Source organism: Jaculus jaculus, chromosome 1 (genome assembly GCF_020740685.1).
Source record: "Jaculus jaculus isolate mJacJac1 chromosome 1, mJacJac1.mat.Y.cur, whole genome shotgun sequence".
NCBI classification, from domain to species: Eukaryota; Metazoa; Chordata; class Mammalia; order Rodentia; family Dipodidae; genus Jaculus; species Jaculus jaculus.
This window is the reverse complement of record NC_059102.1, coordinates 42,698,509-42,718,933: the sequence shown is the minus strand read 5'-3', so window position 1 is coordinate 42,718,933 and position 20,425 is coordinate 42,698,509. Positions and strand designations below refer to the sequence as shown.

Sequence of the window (20,425 nt, the reverse complement as noted above, 5' to 3'; positions counted from 1 at the left end):
GACTCAGAAGGATGCCCCCGGCCTCTGTTTTATGCTTACGGTGGGTGTTGGGGCCTGAAGGAAAAGTGGGGGGGGACGCGGAAGTTTCTACAGGACTGGCGGTCCTTTCACAGCGCGGCAACCCACGTCTTCACTAGTCACAGGCCAAGCACCAAACCCTGCGTTCTGCAGGTGTCAGAGGCCACAAAAGGTCGCAAGGTGGAGGCCTAACCTCCACCGACCCTGCTTCCAAATTGATTCTGATTTGGGAAAAGAAAAGAAAAAATGGGAGAAGCCTTCAGAAACAAGCAGTCAAAAGAGTTCCAAGAGACTTGCACTGGGGTCTGCACATGGGGGTGCCTCCAATTTTTACTTACTTCTCTTTGTTACATCACTTAGTAATTGTAAGGAATATTCAGGCTCCTGTGTCTAGCTTCAAGGCTGTGGGGGAAGGAGCAGACATGGCTCTTGGCCCCCTGGACTTCATATGTTCACAGATCCAGGCCCACAATAAACTACAAGCGTAAACAGCAAAAGTGTCCAGTAGTGACAATGCTGTAAAAAAAAACTAAAATAGGCCTTTAACTCGGAGTGCCTGCGGCTAAATTCGGCGGGGGGTGGGGGGGGTGGGATAAACCTTCTTGAGCTGGCATTCGAATGTGGAAGGAACCAGTCAGCGGAGGTTTGGGGGAGGGGCGCCCCAAACTCAGAGAACAGCAGCGGGCTTGGAACCCGGGGACCCAAGGAGTGTTCTGGGGAGTCGCAGAGGACACTGCCCTAGTTATCGGACTTCAGCTACCTCTTCGCCCCTCTCCACCACCAGAAACAAAACTACAACAAAAACTGTGCCTCCAAGGAACCAACGCAGCATCGCCAACACCTTCGCAATAGAAAAGCTGTTTTGGAAACATTTTGTTTGCCAGCGAGCCAACCTTGCTTCTCTCCGCCCACCACCACACCCGAAAAAAAAGCTTATCGAAATTCCTAGATCAAAGTTCTTATTGGGCTAGTAATTCATTGACCCTCCCTCTTCCTCCCTTTAACGATGTTTTTAAATGATCTTTCACTCTCACATTTAATCTTTTCCATCCTGACGTCCTGCAGGTCTCGATGGGCAGCTAGAGTTTTCTTCTCTCCCTCTCTCTCAATCTTTCTCTCTCTCTCTCTTTTAGTAGTTTTTCCCTGTGGCTATTTCCAGCGCGCAGGCCGGGCTCATCTTGTGACCCGGCGCACGCTGAACTTGGTGAGGTGGCCTCACAGAGTTCACTCGGATGTCACGGTCCGGCCTGCAGGGGTCACAGGCGGGTCAGGGCAGAGGATCGGGAATGGGCCCCAGGTCACGCCCCCACTCGCTGGTTTTGCGCACCGGCCGGAGGCGCTCTCCAGAAAGGGGCGGCCCGAGATTTCTGACAATTACCTTCAGCACTGTTCGCCCGCCCGCGTTCTTGCCCGCAGCGCCTCTAGTTGGCTCGCATTCTTTACAGTAGCCAAAGCATTAGAAGAAACTACAGTGGGAGAGACTGCCCGGTCAGAGCCTTTGAAGCGCGGGACAGGCTTATGGAGGGCCGCCGATACCCCAAAATATGCCCCGCGGCGACCCTAACTTAGAGTTGCTGGGTCTGTGCCGGTCTGGCCTTCAAACCGCCGCAGATGTCTTCTGACATCACCAGACTCCGGGTTTGGGAAGCGCCGCACCGGAGCACGTACTGAAGTTTTCCATCACTAGGGAACACTTTCCAGGGGTGCGGGCGTGCTTTTGCTGCAGCCAGTGTACAGCACTAAACACACTTTCGTCATTCTGTTTGTTTTCCGTGTCGGCGGTGTGTCCAGCGCTTGGGCTTGTGACACCGCTGGTCCCTAGCCCTGTGGCGGGCGGAGGTGGGAAGCCCCGAGCGCACGTGCGCATCCCGCAGCTCCCCCACCCCGGCTCCGTAATGACTGAAGTTGGTCAAAATCCAGGGGACCCGATGCCCAGGGCAAATACCCTCAACACTTCCATTAACCCGCAACCCAAGTTTGGGTTTAGAACCCAACAGCTCTCTTAGGGGGTGAATTACGTGGTTTTACGCTGAATGGGATATGGGAAAGCGGAGGAAGCTTCCAGAGCCCCGCGTCCTGGCCACCCTGGTAATGCAGGCTACCGTGCCACTCCGAACCAGAGGACCCATTTGGGAACTCATAGCTGAGGCGTGGACAGAGTGGGAATGATCGCCTGTATCCTAAAGAGGGAAGCAGGCATGAGGATGCGTGACTCGCCCAAAGCCCAGACTCCAGACGTTTTCTTCCTTTACCTCTTTCTACTAAAGCTGCCTGGACAGAGGGTTCTCTTTCTACCTGGCTGGGCAGTTGAAATCCTCCGGGCCAGGGGATATGGGCTGGTACCGCGGGAACCCACAGTTGGGCGTTGACTGCCGAGCCTCGCAGGTCTCTTCAGTCCGCCACTGGGCGTCTTAGGAAGGGATCTGGCCGGTTGGCGCCTCGAGTCCGAAAAGATCTGGAGGATTTCTTGAATTGAACCCTCAAGTAGGACCTTCGGGGACTTCGTGAATACTGGCTCCCTTGCGGGCGCTAGAAAGCTAAGGTCCACTCTCCGCCGGTCATACTTCACTTCCGTGACTGTAGCTTGGATCCTGGCCCTCGGCTCTCCTTAGGATCCTCGGGCGAGTAGGAAAGCCAGTGCTTTGCTCTGCGTTTGGGATCTCATCCACCTGTGGAACGAGTCCACTGGATGGTGGGCCCCCGAAGCACTTCCCCGCGTCCTCGCAGCGGCGGTGGGGGCGTGGGAGGAACCCACCCGGCGCCTGTGAATGGAAAGCCACGAAGGCGGCCTTGGGCTGGGGTGGCCCGTCGGATCCTGCGCCAGGGACTCGGAAGGAGAAGTCCTGGGCTCGGAATTCCCGCTTCTCGCTGCCCCTCCCCCTCCACCACGCTCCCGGAGCACGGGCACACCTAGGATTTGGGGGTGGGGTGGCGGGGAGGGAGGCGGTGCTCCCGGCCCCACACCCCAGGAGGCGAGCTCCAAGGGAGGGAAGCCGCCAGAGCGCCGCCTCTGCCTGGGCGCGGAACAAACGGTTAAAGATTTTGGGCAGCGCCTCGCGAGGGGGAGGAGCCAGGGGCCCAATCGGCAATTAAAGATGAATTTTAAGCGAACTAATTTGTCTGACCAAGGTACGGTGGGGCAGCAACCTGGACCGCCTATAAAGCGAGCGCGCGGCGGGGCTCGGAGCGCGGGCGGCGGCAGGTGGCGCGGGCGGCGGCGGCGCGCCATGGGGCTCCCGGCGCTGCTGGCCAGCGCGCTCTGCACCTTCGTGCTGCCGCTGCTGCTCTTCCTGGCCGCCATCAAGCTCTGGGACCTGTACTGCGTGAGCAGCCGCGACCGCAGCTGCGCCCTGCCCCTGCCCCCTGGGACCATGGGCTTCCCATTCTTTGGGGAAACACTGCAGATGGTGCTGCAGGTAAGGGAGCTTGGCGAGGGACGTGACACTTCCCCGGAGCCCAGCTCGCCTTGGCTCTGAAGCCGGGGTAGTTGTCCCTGCGAGGGAGGCGACCCGCGGCTAACAAGAGGGGGTTGGATGCAAGGCGCGACGCTCTTCCCCGGCGCCCCCTCGCCAATCGCCGATCCCTCTCTCTCTCTCTCTCTCTCTCTCTCTCTCTCTCTCTCTCTCTCTCTCTCTCTCCTACCTTCCTCTCAGCGGAGGAAGTTCCTGCAGATGAAGCGCAGGAAATACGGCTTCATCTACAAGACGCATCTGTTTGGGCGGCCCACTGTGCGGGTGATGGGCGCGGACAACGTGCGGCGCATCCTGCTCGGAGAGCACCGGCTTGTGTCGGTGCACTGGCCCGCATCGGTGCGCACCATCCTGGGCTCCGCGTGCCTCTCCAACCTGCACGACTCCTCTCACAAGAAGCGCAAGAAGGTAAGGGCGGAGTAGCGACGCCGTATCTGGGAAGGGAAACCGACTCTGTAGCGGGGGTTCAGGCATGTGGGTCCAGGCCGAGGGCTAGCAGTGTGAGACGTGGACTGTCTCTCTGAGCTCGAGTTTAGCTTTCCCCGCCAGGACGGGCTTTGGGGCTGGAGGCGCTGCGAGTGCATGAAAGGCGAGGTGGGAAGCGGACAGAGGAGTGAGCGCTTTCTGCTCGTCGCGGCTCAGGTGATCATGCAGGCTTTCAGCCGCGAGGCACTCCAGTGCTACGTGCCGGTGATCGCTGAGGAAGTGGACAGCTGTCTGGAGCAGTGGCTGCGCTGCGGCGAGAGCGGACTCCTGGTCTACCCTGAAGTGAAGCGTCTCATGTTCCGCATCGCCATGCGCATCCTCCTGGGCTGCGAGCCCGGGCCGGCGGCCGGCGCCGAGGAGGAACAGCAACTGGTGGAAGCCTTCGAAGAGATGACCCGCAATCTCTTCTCGCTGCCCATCGACGTGCCGTTCAGCGGGCTGTACCGGGTAAGAGTGGCTTGCGGAGCTCGGGGCGCGCGAGCCTGGCATCCATCCGCTCACAGCCGTGCACTGTCTGCGCTCAGGGCGTGAAGGCGCGGAACCTCATCCACGCGCGCATCGAGGAGAACATTCGCGCCAAGATCCGTCGGCTGCAGGCTGCCGAACCCAGCGCGGGTTACAAAGACGCGTTGCAGCTCTTGATTGAACACTCCTGGGAGAGAGGAGAGCGGCTGGACATGCAGGTGAGTGGTGGCTTCAAAAGCGACACTGCTGAAGTGTCCTTTTCAAGCCCGGTTCTTGGCTCCCTTCCCCCACGCCGCGAAGCGCGGCCTGGGGCCCAGCATCCACAGATATGATCCTGAAGGTTGATAGTAGGTCCGAAAAGCTGTTGAAGGGGTTGACTGCTGAACTGGAAGCAGACCCTGGTCTCGTCTGGCTTCTAAGGGAAAGTCTGATTTTTGCGAACCGTTAAGAGAACGTGGGGGTGATTTGAATAAAACCTGGACTGGCTCAGGACGTTTTGGTAGAGTGGGATCTTGCTTGTTTTCTGGCTCTGAGTAAGGGACTTCGCATCCTGCTTGCATTCTTTGCCTCTCTATGAGCAAAGCATTCAGCCTATCTAGTCTTTGCTCCAGTGCCCTCAGCTTGGCTCTGAGTAATCGCTCGCTCAGTGAAACTGCACGCAGGCCTGTAGAAACTTCCGGCTTTCTCCATCCTCAGGCATTGAAGCAGTCCTCAACGGAACTCCTGTTTGGTGGACATGAAACCACGGCCAGTGCAGCGACGTCGCTGATTACTTACCTTGGACTTTACCCACATGTTCTCCAGAAAGTTCGAGAAGAGATGAAGAGTAAGGTAAGCAGACTGGGCAGGGGGGTCAGGGTTCCTGAATTAGTCTAGGAAATTCGTCTAGTCCCTAATAAGTAAGTGTGAAGAAGAGAGAGGGTCAGTTTTGTGAGTTGAAAGGGACAGAATCTTGAGCACTATCCCACTTGGACAGGCTTAACTTTGTATTGCCGCCCCACCTCCATCTTTTGCAGAACTGGGAAAGATTTCCAGATAGGTTCCACTTTCTTGGAACTGGGCATTTAAGGTCAAGAATAGTGTGTCTCGTGCCAATACCTGGTCAGCATGGACAGTGTTGGTGAGGGGCAAGGCTTGGCCTTCATACTTGGTGAGGGACATTGCTGAGAACTGAAAGTAGGTGGTGGATTTGGGCTGAGGAAGTGAGGAAGCTCATGGCCATTAGCTTCTGGTCTCCCCTGTACTCTCCCACCACGAGGCCCTTTGGGTTTAAGTCACCACTTAAGTCCTATGCATGTCTGCTGGGCTGATTTGATTGGAGTGCAAAATGACTGTTCACCTCTATATGACTGTTTTGATAGGGCTTACTTTGCAAGAGCAGTCAAGACAACAAGTTGGACATGGAAATTTTGGAGCAGCTTAAGTACACTGGGTGTGTTATCAAGGAGACCCTTCGACTGAATCCTCCAGTGCCAGGAGGTTTTCGGGTTGCTCTGAAAACTTTTGAGTTAAATGTGAGTTCTCTCCCTACCCTTCAATCACCCTTTTTCTTCTGTTGTAGTTTTCAACCTACCTTTGCTTGCCTGAGAAATTCTTTATGGATCTGCTAACATTGTCCTGAATCCGATTTCTTTCCCCTGTCCTCCTCTCCTTTAACACTCCCAACCATATTGATGAGAGCTTTTTGTTGTAGCAAGTTAAGTTCTAGTTTGTCAGTCTTTAGGACTTCATAATCTTTTACAGGGATACCAGATTCCCAAGGGCTGGAATGTTATTTACAGTATCTGTGATACTCACGACGTGGCCGATATCTTCACTAACAAGGAGGAATTTAATCCTGACCGCTTCACACTGCCTCATCCAGAGGATGCATCCAGGTTCAGCTTCATCCCCTTTGGAGGAGGCCTGAGGAGCTGTGTAGGAAAAGAGTTTGCAAAAATTCTTCTCAAAATATTCACAGTGGAGCTGGCCAGGCACTGTGACTGGCAGCTTCTAAATGGACCTCCTACAATGAAAACCAGCCCCACCGTGTATCCCGTGGACAATCTCCCTGCAAGATTTACCCACTTCCGGGGAGAAATCTGATGGGCAAAACGGCTCAAGCCTTGGACTTATTTCAAGTGTACATGAGTTTTTTTATATAGTGTTGTGTTGGCTTTATTATATTTAATTTCTAAATGTATATTATAATATTTATGTGTCTCTACTATAGTACCATGGTCTTTAAATATTAAAGTAGTAAATTTGTATCATTTCCAAATAAAGCAAAATTTGGAAGTGTTTTTCTTGCATTTAAGGTTCCTGTTAGAAAGTTGGATGCGGTAGCACACACAAGAGGCAGAGGGAGGACCGTGAGTTCAAGGCCAGCCTTCGTTCTGTAGCAAGTTTGAAGCCAGCCTGGGCTACATGAGACCCTTTCTAAACAAAATAAGACAAAACAATTTTTTTAAACTCATGGGTTCAGTGCTTAGCATGTTTAATAGGTTCAAGGATTCAACGAGAGTTTTTTCTCTTAGACAATACACATGTGTGTATGACTAATCCAGAAGTATCATTGCAAGTTCTTTTAATGTAATTGAAACTTTAGTGAACTAATTAAAATGAGTTTATTTACATTTCTGTGGTGCTAGGGTTTAAAACTCATGGATGTTAGGCAAGCCCTTTGCCCCTGAATTATACCCCCACACTCCCAGAATGGAGTTAATTTTAGAATACTTTCTGTGTGTGCATGGTGCAGAGAATTGAACCCAGGAGAATCTGAGATATCTGCATTGGTGGTTTGCTTTACTTCGGAGAACAATGATTTGACATAGTGATGCCAGAGCATTGGAGCCATCATTCCAATGTAACGACGCCAGCCAACCGGGCATTTCAATCAGCATAGTAAATCTATGTGGTCAGAGAGGATCAGAACTATTTCTGAAGTTAAAGTTTTAGATAAGACAAAGGCAGTCACTCTGATTATGGACAGTTCTTGATTAAAATGAGACCCCAAATCACCAGCATGTCACCTTTCCTTAGAAGCTGTATATGAATCTAGTGCTGGGAAGGCAAGTCTCTGGTTTAGATAAGCTGAACTGCAGGCTTTCTTTATTCAAGATGAGGCAGTAAGAGCAGATTTAACAAACTGACAGATAAAGTTTTTATCTGTCCCAGGCAATAGGGTGTGTGCCTGACATGACTGATAAAATGGCCCAGTCATGACCCTGTGAACCTTGGCTAACCTCCTCTAAAGCACAGTTTTGTCACATTTCTGACCCTGGCATGGCCATGTTCTGAACTGAAGGCCAGACTCAATCCAGAAAGGTTAGCTGCGGTGACTTGCTTATGCAAGCAGATTTTCAGTTTTGAAATGGCACAATCTGCTTGCTGAGCCCCTGATGGCTCGTAGGTTTTGGACTTTAAATTTTTCATTGTAACTTCTGGAATTTGGCAATGCGACGGAAACTGGGTGGTCTAAATAGGTGTTTGGACAGGGTTTTGTCTACAATTAAGACTTACATGTTCTACCTGACTTCAGTGTTTAGGTGGTATTTGGATTGTACTTATTGTTGGAATCCTCTGATTTTTAGAGGGCTTACTATATAACTTGCAATGACTTATAACAACTTTATAAGGCAATCTAAAAAAAAGTAACAGGCTTTACATAAGTCCAGTCAAAGCTTTAAGTTTTTGACATTGTACAAAGATGGCCTGTCCCCTCCAGAACATTTGCCCTAGATCTTAGCAGCTAGGAGAAACCAGCCTGAGGGCATTGTTCTTTCAGATAATTTATACAAAGGGCTTCAACATCTTGCTGGAGGAGAGTTAGCATTTAACAACAATGTCTTTGGTGACTTCAGGGCTATGAGGTCCAAGGAACAGAGTGCAATAAGAAACCTCAGCCATGGTAAGATACAATTTACCTTCAAAAATCCACCTTCCCTTTTGTCTGGCAAGCTTGGAAAGAAAGTGTTGCTGGTTCGCCTTTCCCAGGGCTGCCTTTAGCTTGGTTCTGCCCACTTACAGAGTAGGTTAGGATTCACCGCAAACACACAGGAGAAGCGCAATTTCTGGTGGGGTGCCCGGGTGCCCCGTGCCAGCAAAGGCGGGTTAGAAGTACGTGAGTGTAAGGCTGACTGGATGGTGTTGGGCTGTTGCATTAGATATAAAGTGAGCCTGGGGCAAGCATGCTTTATGGCATAGGTACCACTGGATCAGTGCCCACGAGGTGGAGAAATAAGGTAGATTTGGCTGCAATTGGAATGAGGAAGAATGGCTGTGAGTAGTGTAGCCCTTTGGTGTACCCAGGGTATAGCCCAATGATGGAGGGGGACTGGCCCTGTGGCTGTTGGTGAGCTACCACCCTGAGCAAGTGGGAGTCCTCTTTTTTCCCATAATGTCCTTAACCCTTCTCACTCCTGTGCCCTTGTTTTTAATTGGACACCATCACCATTGTCAGGACAAGATGTGAAGGCAGGGGATTCACCAGTCTGAAGGATTCTCTTAGCATAGCCCTTGGGGGTCCAGAGAGGGGCAGTGATTTTCTTTGGGCCACACATGGAATTAAGGAAAGGCTTCCTGATCCACCCCCCCCCCCCCCGCACCTTTTTAAAATCAACTAGTAGCTAATAACACCTGCCTGATAGCTTGCCAATTTTTCTTTAGCTGATCAAGGGATCATCATCGCCTAATAACTTTCTTCTGGTCTCCTGACACCCCTATTTCCCCAGACACAGTGCCGATCAACTCTTTCACAGACCAGCAAAGGCGACTGGTGAAAGAAGGTTGTGAGAGAAAGCTTTTGCCACCAGGGCCGACTGCACGACTGCACGCGGCCTCCTTTCCTGAGGCCCGTTCAGTGCTTCCGCGCCTTGCAACCTTCGAGAGGTCCACAAGGGGGCGGGCTTCTCCCTTCTATGCCAAGCTCGGGGTTCAGTGGTTTTCCCACCAGTGTCCAGGAGATCCAGGGTCTCACACACTCTGGCCCAAGGCTGCTTTGGCTCCATTGAGCCCAAAGTGAAAAGCTACAGACCACCTGAAGCTCAGAAAAGACTCCGCAACACTCCTGATTCCTTTCAAAGTGGGCCCCCATCCCAGGCTGGGTTAACCTGGACCATCTTTCTGTTCTTAAAGCAGCCACCAGCCCCCATTGTCTCTGGATTCCAGCCTCGCCCTCGCCCAGTCCATGAGCTGTATGCAGCTGGGTGCTACCTGGGAAAGCGCCCTCAGTTTGGCCGGGCCAAGGATCGGCTTTCCAAGAACATGGGCGATCTAGTCAGTGTCCAGATGACCTGAACCTGGGTCAGGAGCCAGCCCATAAGGGCACCGTGAATGTTAGGTTGTGGTGGCTCCTACAAGCGATAAGTTAAGCTACTACAGAGCATGTGCTTAGGAGGTGAGCCAGATGAGGGGGGTGTTAGCACCATGCAAGGAGGCAACTGGGGCCCTTGGGTGAGGAAACCAGTGACCTGTGAGAGACCAGGCTCCCTGTCAACAAAGACGTCCAAACAGAAGCTGCAGAGCCAAACCACCAGCTTGGATTATGACATGGAGGGCGAGGTGGGGTTAAATGGCTCTCCCAGTTCTCTTCCAAAATTAAATCCTTGAAAAGCTGTGATATTTCACCGTTTTAATTCAGTCCTTCAGATACCTACAGTACCTTGAAAGGCAGATTGACTTCAATCTAAGGACACAGGAGTCCCAACTCCCACCAACACACACACACACACACACACACACACACACACACACACACACACGGTTGCTTCCAGCACATTCAGCAGTCCCTGGTGATCTCTGGGAGCAGAGGTGGAGGTGGGGAGCAGGGGGCTGATCTGTGACCTCAAGGGCATTGAGCACCCTGTGACCTGTTGCTTCCAAATCCTGTATCTGCACCAATCTCCTGAGGCTTCTCCCAGCTCTCCCGCCTTAGGCATTCTCTCCCTTACCCCCATGTGACATCCTTCTCTTCCCAGTTTTCCAACAGTGTAATGCACTGACACTAGACTCCACCCATCCCAACAGCCCCTTCTCTCCACCTCCTGAAAAGCTACTGAAGGCCAGGAAATGTGTCTCACCTCACTAATCTCCTTCCTTTGGTCCCTCTCACATCCTTCGCTGCTCTCCTCCAGGATACACTATACATGGTGCGTGTTCTTGAGGAGGAAAGCTTCTTGACAAGCGTCTACCTTGTGTTTCTCCAGCTTACATGGTGCCATGTTTTTCTTTGAAAAGTGAAACTTTCATCCTTGGAAAATCTCAGAGGCCGCAAGCTTACACGGCTGTGGTTTAACAGCATGTCACATTCCTGAAACCGATGCTCCATGGCTTTTTGGCCAAACAAGCTTTCCTTTCTTTGAAGTAGAGTCAACTCCAGTTAGAACCCTGGGACAGGGGAGGAGACTTAGCTCTGGACTGTGTGGTGGGTTTTCTGGGTGAGAGTTATCATGTTGCAATATTTGTAACCACATCTCCTCAGTACAAAAGCTGCTCCATGCTGTAAGAGTTTTCACTGCTGCCAAACCCTTAGTCCATTGGAGGGTTAGAAATTTGCACATGCATTTCTTTCTTTCTTTTTTAATATATAAACTGATTTCAATTTGAGAGAGAGAGGAAGAAGCAGAGAGAGAGAGAGAGAGTGGGTTTGCCAGGGCCTCCAGCCACTGCAAACAAACTCCAGATGCATGTGCCCCCTTGTGCATCTGGCTTACGTGGGTCCTGGGGATTGAACCAGGGTCCTTAGGCTTCGCAGGCAAATGCCTTAACCACTAAGCCATTTCCCTAGCCCTGTGCATGCATTTCTGATGGATGCTTTAAAAATGTTCTCTGAAGTCACTAGCAAGTTCATTTAAGTTGCGGAAAAAAGGCAAGGTACTTTGCTTATAAGTTGACAAAACAAATTCATTAAATACAGCCAAAATCACTTCATTGATTAAGTACAGCCATATCATCCTGTGCAATAGTCACTTACTTAATGATAGATGAGACAACCTGCATTCTGAAAGGGGAATTGGTTTAGTATTAGTCACAGACCTTTAGAGCTGGAAGGAAGATTGTGGACTCACTCATCCAAGCACCTTGGATTGCCACTGAGAAATAGGTTCAAAGAAACCTTAGGTTTCAACAGAGAATGTGGCCAGCATGTTCAGCATGTTGTAGGACTTGGTCCCCAGTTAAAAAAAAAAAAAAAAAAAAAAAGAGTTGCTCATGCATCACTCAAAACCACAGGTGAGCAGATACTTTGAGTCTAAATCGTCTTCAGGTTTTTGCTCCTCAGTATCTCTTAGAGAACTCAAAAGTGGTGTGTTGAGAACTTGGGAGTTTTGTGGCCACAAAGCCTTGGACAAAGTTGGGCAGGAGGTAGTTGACGTACATTTCTGGTGCGGCTAGTGGCTGAGTCTGCACATTGGTAGAGCTGTATCCTCAGGTGTTTGGCTCTCCTTTTACTGAATAGCAAAAATGGTTTCTTAGGCAAGAATCCTTTTGTCAGAAGAAGCCATTCTCTATTTTAGTGTGTACAGAAGCCACTGGCGGGCTTGTTGAAACACAGGTTATTGGCTCCACCTCAGATTTTTTATTAAAGAATTATATTTATTTATTAGAGACGTGGGGTGGGGGGAGAATGAGTGTATCGGGGCCTCTAGCCACTGCAAACAAACTCCAGATGCATAAGCCACCACATGCATCTTGCTTTATGGGACCTGAAGAATCGAACCTGGGTCCTTAGGCTTCACAGGCATGTGCCTTAATCACTAAGCCATCTCTCCAACTCTCAGACTTTTTGAGTTGACTCAGAACTTGCATTTTTAGCAAGGGACAGGGTGAGGCTGATGCTGCTGGTCCAGGGACCACACTTTGAAAGTTTTATTTGGGGGCTGGAGAGATGACTCCATGGTTAAGGTACTTGCCTACAAAGCCCAACAACCCCACAAAGCCTAATGACCCAAGTGTGATTTCCCAGTACCCACATAAAGCCAGATGCACAATGTGGCACATGCATCTGGAATTCATTTGCAGCAGCTGGAAGCCCTGGCATGCCTATTCTCTCTGTTTGTCTCTCTTCTTTCTATCTCTCTCTGTTTGCAAATAAATAAATAAAAATATATTTTAAAAATTAAAAATTATGTTTTTATTTGACAGAGAGGGAGGGAGGGAAAGAGAGAGGGAGAATGGGCACACCAGAGCCTCTAGCTGCTGCAAATGAACTCCAGATACATGTGCCTCCTTGTGCATCTGGCTTATGTTGGTCCTGAGGTATCGAACCTGGGTCCTTTAGCTTTGCAGGCAAGCAATTGCTTGCAATTTAATTGCTAAGCAATTTCTCCAGCCCATGAGACTACACTTTGGGCCCCACTGGTCAAAATATTTCTGATCTGTGAATCAAAAATGGTGGACTTATGAAGGTTAGGCAGTAGTGTACCCTGCACTAGGTGATTAGCATGCTGATATGGGGACTGGGCAGCCTCTGGAGTGGGCAATTACTGTGCAGACCTGATCTATCATTGACCTGTAGGAATGAGCACCTTGGTCTGAAGCTCTTTCAATTATTTCAGGATGTCCTAGAGCTAATTCTGAAAATATATATACATATACATATGATATTAGAAGCCAATTAATATTATTTAAAAATGTGCAGATAAGTGAAACTTACTTGCAGTCTTAATGGCTACCAGTTTGCAATACCTTGAATCTTTTGCATGTGCGTATACTTACGTGCTTATTCTATTTTTTTTTTAATTTTGGTTTATTTCTATTTATTTGTTTGAAAGTGACAGAGAGAGAGAGAGAGAGAGAATGGGCGCGCCAGGGCCTCCAGCCACTGCAAACGAACTCCAGACGCATGCGCCCCCTTGTGCATCTGGCTAACGTGGGTCCTGGGGAATTGAGCCTCAAACCGGGGTCCTTAGGCTTCACAGGCAAGTGCTTAACTGCTAAGCCATCTCTCCAGCCCCTTATTCTATTTTTTTTTTTATTTTTGACACGTTAATACATGCATATGATGAATTGGATCACACTCCCCTCAATTGCCCTTTCTCTTTCTCTTCCTTTGCCCATTATTGCTTAAAGAATTTCATGCATGTGTAGGTTGTAGTTTGATTGCATGTACCCTTATTGCCCTCTACGATCTCCCTCCCCACTCTAGCTGAACCCCTTCTTCTTCCCACCACTTACCAGCGGCTGCCCCACCTAAGAGAATGACTCTCCTCCCCCAACATCCATTAACTACCATTATCTAACCTCAAGGAGGCATTGGGCCTCATGGGCCTCATGGGCCTCTCCTCTATCCATGGAGGAACGGTGACTACCCTATCTTATGTAGGTCACTCAGCTTCTGTGAGTTCATGAGTATGCTGCCATATCACATCCAGATGGGGTTGCTTAGCACTCCTCCCCATCTTCCAGCTCTTACATTCTTCCTGTCCCCTGTTCTGTGATGTTCCCTATGCCTCGAAGCCGGGGGCAGGGGATGATATAGATGTCTCATTTAGCACTGAACACTCAACAGTCCATTATTTTCAGCACTTTGGCAAGTGCTGAGTCTTCCTGGTAGTGACTGTCAACTCCAAATAGAAGTTTTTCTGACCAAAGGTGAGAGCAGCATTAATCTATGGGCAAAACCCCATAAATATTCAGACAGCAATTTGATGCATATGACATATCCATTTAGCCAAACAACAGTAGTAACTAATTCCTAAGGCCTATAACCTCCGTAGACTTTTAACTAGGTTTTTAGTACCAGGGATGAATTCCTACCCATTTGAGGAGGATTATTTGAGGAGCAGGCCTCAAATATAATCAGAGGGCAGTTGGTTACTCCCAAAACAGCCATGCCACTATTGCACCAGTAGGCACATGTGCCCAGCTGGTTGGTTGTATAGCTCTCAGGGTTCATGGCTGAGTTGATGACTTTCTTCCCCTAGTAGCCTGTGTAGTACCTTCCAGCACCATGATGCTATCCAGCAGCTAGGAAGCTTCCAGCTCAGCTCCAGCTTAATGTCTCGGTGTTCTGCAAACAAAGCGTGTGGCATATTCAGCAAAAGGGTCTTGCCATCTAGTTCTAGTGGGCAACAGAGAGCAGTAGTTTTATTGTTTGGGGGACCCTAGGGGCATTCCCTGATCTACAACTCACTGGGAGGGAGTTTTAAGAGGGCTCAGTGATGTAGGATTTAGCTGAGTGGTTCTGTTGGCTCCTGGCCTGCGATGCAGTTACCTAAAGACTTTTCTGGGACAAGAAGACCTGTTTCCAAGACAGAGACTCACATGGCTGTTGACAGGAGGCCTCATCACTTTGCTATGTGACCCTCTGCACAGGTTGCTTAGGGATTGGCAACTGGCCTTGCTCAGAACAAGTGATCCAAACACAGGAGCAAGATAGAGGTCTCCACGTCATTTAGCAGTTACTCACAGCTCGCCATATCCACAATCATACAAACTGCACAGAAGAGCTGTCTTCAGTTCAGTAGAGGAGGGAACACCCAGGGGTGTTATTACCAGGCACTAACACTCATTGGAGACCACAGTGAGTCCCAGTGTGTGTGAAGACTCTTCCTCTGCCTTCTCTCTGAAGTATTTCCATCTTGTTTCTAGCTGATTTCTCATATTTCTATTGTTACTCACTGCCCATAGATACTTGCTGCTGACATTAAGCAAAAAAAAAAAAAAAAAATTATAGAATTTCTCAGCTGTATAGCGTCTAAGGGGGTGATCCAGTTCAAGACTGCAAACTGGAGAATCTTGGGTGGAGCCTGAGTAAGCAGGTACTTAGGCTCTTGTTTGCCAAAGTTTCCAACCAGCCAATTTAATTCATTCATGTTATGATTCAGGCTTCTGAGTCACTTAATCTTAATTAAACTAATCCAACCACGAGGCTTGGTTTGTCTGGGATTCAGGACTTGCAGTGCTCAATCTTAGACAGTCTTAAGTATCAGTTCAGGTAGCCGATGTGAACTGATCCAGTCCCTCCACAGGTTAGCTCCATGGGCCAACTGCAGCATTTGCATGGTCTGGTTGCTTGGTGAAAATGCTGTCTCTGGGGTGTCACCCCAGACTTAGCAGCTCAATGAGCCTGTTAGTCAGAGTTCCCGGGAGAACGTGATCTACATTAAGGTTTGAGAATCTCTAGTGGAAGCAGCGCTGAGGACTCGGCTTTGCTGGCTGTGTGGATAAAGTGGACTTAGCAATGGCCCACTTGTGCTGAAGTAACTTGACCTTGACATACACCTTGAAAATTTTCCTCCTGCTTTCCCCCACCTGCATAAGGAAAGGCATCTAAAATTTCATTGTTGGAAGGAACCTAAAAGTTCCAACTCTCACCTGGGTTTGAGTGGGGGTTTTCATAGAACACGTTTTATAGTTGAAATAAGGGGAGATTGCTGGGCATTTAGGTGATTTCCAGGTTCAGACACTTTGAGCATGAGTGTCCTCGGCTGTACAGCCTGATAGGCAGATTAATGCTTTCTTTCTGAAGGTAGGATTCCCAAAAGAGGAGCTTACCTCAGTAAAGAGGACGCATGTTTGAAATGATAATGGATATCTAAAAAGGGGCCTACCCAGAGAGGAGTGTTTGAAAAACGATAGTGGCGCACCTATTTTATGGAAAATTATAGAGCCCAAATGGCGTGAGTACAGTGACATCTGCTCATGTTGAGGGAAGGCTTTGACATACTGTGTCACAGGGAGAATGAGCCGCAAAAGCACTTCAATCATGGGAAAATGGAGAATAATTTGCAAGGAGAATATTCTCGCTTCCTGAGAATATCCTGGATGTCTCTTCTCTTCCCCTTCCTTCCTTCCTTCCTTCCTTCCTTCCTTCCTTCCTTCCTCCCTCCCTCCCTCCCTCCCTCCCTCCCTCCCTCCCTCCCTCCCTCCCTCCCTCCCTCCCTCCCTCCCTCCCTCCCTCCCTCCTTTCTTTCTTTCTTTCTTTCTTTCTTGTTGTTTGAGGTAGGGTCTTGCTTTAGCCCAGGCTGACCTAGAATGCACTATGTAGTCTCAGGGTGGCCTCAAGCTCTCAGCAATCCTCCTACCTCTGCCTCCTGAGTGCTGGGATTAAAGGCATGCGCCACCACACCCAGCTTCTTCTTCTGATTTTTTTTTTTTTTTTGGTTTATTTTTATTTATTTGAGAGAGACAGAGAAAGAGGCAGAGAGAGAGAGAATGGGTGCACCAGGGTCTCTAGCCACTGAAAACGAACTCCAGATGCATGCACCACCACCTTGTGTATCTGGCTTATGTGGGTCCTGGGGAATCGAGCCTTGAACAGGGGTCCTTAGGCTTCACAGGCAAGTGCTTAACCACTAAGCCATCTCTCCAACCCAGGCTTCTTCTGATTTTTAATTAAGACTTTGAGGGTCTGGCGATGTATAACAATGGGAGAGTGCTTTACTGCTAGCTTTGATACCTAGAATTTTTAGAGGGAATTAATAAACAATTTTTTGTTTATTTTTACTTAAAAAAATTTTTTTTGTTGTTTATTTATTTGAGAGCGACAGAGAGAGAAAGAGAGAGAGAGGGAGAAAACGGGCGCGCCGGGGTTTCCAGCCACTGCAAACAAACTCCAGATGCCTGTGCCCCCTTGTGCATCTGGCTAACGTGGGTCCTGGGGAACTGAGCCTCGAACCGGGGTCCTTAGGCTTCACAGGCAAGCGCTTAAGCACTAAGCCATCTCTCCAGCCCTATTTTTACTTTTTTGAGAGCGACAGACACAGAAAGAAAGAGGGAGGGAGAGAGAGAGAAAAAAAAAAAGGGCGCACCAGGGCTTCCAGCCACTGCAAAAGAACTCCAGACGCGTGCGCTCCCTTGTGCATCTGGCTAACGTGGGTCTTGGGGAATCGAGCTTCCAAACAGGGTCTTTAGGCTTCACAGGCAAGCGCTGAACCGCTAAGCCATCTCTCCATTCACTAGAGGGAATTTTTAGAGCGATCACAAGTGTGGGCGCTGTGGTGGGGTGAGAATCAAGCGCTGAGCTGTTCTTTCAGTCCACCTTCCGGTCTCTGCTCCTCCCTCCAGCTCTCCTCCTCTTCGCTCAGGGGCAGTATCCCAGTTGTCCCTTGTGAGCTGCTGATTGACTGACCCAAGGTCATGTGCCCATACTCTGGCGACCAATTGTGGAAAAGGGCATGTGTGACATCCTGTCCCAGGACCCTGTGTCCCACATTGGTGCAGGTAGTCTCCCCACCCCCAAGTTTAGGAGGCTGAGGTAACAAGCAATGCTACAGCTGTGTCCTTTGGGAGCATTGACATTTGGGGACGTGGTTCTGAATCAACCTTACTTTGGGAACATGCTAGGAAAAATTGCCAAAATACATTGAACACCTCTTAAGCATGAGGCATTTCATATTGCCTCTTTTCTGATACATTATAATATCTATGATAAATACAATTTAATAAATTAATTAATTGAGCAAGGGCCTGGTTTGGTTGCCCAGGATGGTCTTGAATTTGTGCCTTAGCCTCTTGTATAGCTGGACAACAGGCATGTACCACAGCACCAAGCTCAGATATGATTTTTGTTTTCTTTTTTGGTCTTCCCAGGTAGGGTCTCACTCTAGCCCAGGTTGACCTGGAATTCACTATGGAGTCTCAGGATGACCTCAAACTCACAGCGATCCTCCTACCTCTACATCCTGAGTGCTGGGATTAAAGGCATGTGCCAAAATGCCTGGCTCAGATGCAATTTTTTAAAAAAATATTTTTAAAAAATTTATTTGTGTGTGTGTGTATGCATGCACTCAGGGTTTCTTGCCACTGCAAATGCATGCCAGATGCTGGCATCACTTTTCTTTTTTCAATTTATTTTTATTTTCATTTGTTTATTTGCAAGAGGAAAGAGAGTGAGAGAGACAGAGAAAATAGTCATGCCAGGAGCTCTCTCTGCTGCAAGCCAACTTTGTATATCTGGCTTTATGTGGGTACTGGGGAACTGAACCTGGGCCAGCAGGCTTTGTAAGAGTGCTTTAAACCACTGATCCATCTCCGCAGCCCTCAGATGTAATTTTGTAATTTTTAATGCTGGTTTTACAAATGGAATTATTGAAGGATATAACAAAGTCATACAGCAAACAGAATTGCAGCCAAGATTTAAACAAGGGCTGTCCAAATAAAATAATTCTAATCATTTGTTATATAACTTTTCCTGGGGAGGCATGGATACTGATGTAAGCAAGGGTTACTTTGAGGAACTTATGCACAGCCTTCCCACACTACGGAAGAGACTCACTCCCCATCAGTTATTAACTACGTATTAGTCCGCAGGGAGGGACATGATCTCCCAGGCTTCTTCCACAAGGGAACGTTAGTAGGCCCCCACTTGTGAAGGTTTTGTGAGAGTTATGACAGCTCCTATGATCATGACAGCAATGGCCATGTTATGCCAGAAGGCAGACTTCCACAACACTCCACCCCTTCCTCCAGCTCTTATACCCTTTCAGGTCCCCTTTCCTTGAAGTTCCCTGGGCCTTGGTGTGAGTGATGTAGATAGATATCTGACCATTTTCTCCCATTTAGGGCTGAAGGTAAGGACCACCACAGCAACAGTCACTTATTTTCAACATTTTGATTGGCCATGGATCTCCATAGCAACTGCCACCGGCTACAAAAAGAAGCTTCTCTGACCAAGACTGACAGCAGCAACAGGTATAAAAAATATGATTGCTGGGCATGGTGGCACACGCCTTTAATCCCAGCACTCGGGAGGCAGAGGTAGGAGGATCACTGAGAGTTTGAGGCTACCCTGAGACTACTTAGTGAATTCCAGATCAGCCAGAGTGAGACCCTACCTCAAAAAACAAACAAACAAAAAATCTCTCTCTCTCTCTCTCTCTCTCTCTCTATCTATCTATCTATCTTAGACATATCATACCCATTTAACAATAACAACAGAAAAGAGCAGTTATTTTCCTTCCAGGGCCTCTGACCTCAAACATAGATTTCCTTGTATGGAGTACCTAATAAAAAAAAATTGGTTGTCCCAATAATTCCATGCCATTATTGCAGCGACAGGCACATCTTACCTACCATGCCAATGGTATTAGCATACTGTATCCAGAGCTGAGCAGAACCTTGCCAATAATTCTCTGCTAGCAGCCTGCATAGGGTCTTCTGACACTATAAGTGCTAACTAGTGAGGAGGAAGCTTCCAGCTCAATTTCAACTTGATTTTTCCATGTCCTATAAACAAAGCATTGTGGTGTTTTCTGAAATAGTCTTAGTGTCCAGTTTTAGCAGGCATCCAGTAGCAGTGGCATCGTATTGTTTAAGGCTTAAGGACTTTCCTGGCCAACGACTCATATGGGAGGTAGCCCATCCCTGGTACCAGTATGTTACCTCCATGACCTTGGCTGATATTTTTAGGTTTATAGTGCAGACCATTGCAGGAGTTTGCGCAATCACCTTGTTGGGTTGTCATGTGCCTTATTTTCCAACTGTTCCTAGTTCTTGCACCCTGTGCAGACTGATCCCCTATCTTTGATCCCTTAGGTGTGCTTGTACTCCTTTCAAGTTTTTAAATCTGTAAAACACTCGGAATTTAGCATTATAGTATATATATAATAAAACCTTTTTAAAAGGGTGGGCAGGATCTCTGAAGGTCCACTACTGATCAGTCCAAGCAAGATTTAGCAGCTAAGGGGATACTGCAAAACAGATGACAGTTTGCAAGGTCCAATACAGCATTTAAAGAGCCCGTTACTTGCAACTTGTTTCTTCAGAGCAGCAAGGCTGGATGCGGGGTCTCACTCTCCATCGGAAACACCTGGCCTGGGAAAAGGCCGATGGCTGGGTAAACAATCTCCACTGCCCCCACCCCCATTTTGCTCTCTTGATGGAAAGAAATATACTCAGGATACTCTTAAGGGAAGAGTCACTGCCCAGCTCTGGAACGATCTTTCTCTCTTGCATTGCTCTGTCATTTATACCTGCACTGAACTGTTCGTTGCTCACTCTGTAAAGTCCGTGACGTCTTCCAGAGGCTCCCAAGCATTGCATTTGGCTTTCTATTGTTTTCCTCT

The 20,425-nt window shown here is 48.7% G+C and overlaps 1 protein-coding gene across 1 annotated transcript; it reads left to right on the top strand.

Annotated features, from left to right (window-relative positions):
* Positions 1-3,245: 3,245 nt before the first annotated feature.
* On the top strand, positions 3,246-6,721 carry LOC101614465 (cytochrome P450 26A1). Its single transcript, XM_004653216.3, has 7 exons — positions 3,246-3,434; positions 3,672-3,896; positions 4,131-4,421; positions 4,499-4,657; positions 5,136-5,270; positions 5,801-5,953; positions 6,183-6,721. Exons 1-7 carry the CDS (start codon positions 3,246-3,248, stop codon positions 6,522-6,524), a joined length of 1,494 nt encoding a protein of 497 aa, XP_004653273.2. The 3' UTR covers positions 6,525-6,721.
* The last annotated feature ends 13,704 nt before the right edge of the window (positions 6,722-20,425 follow it).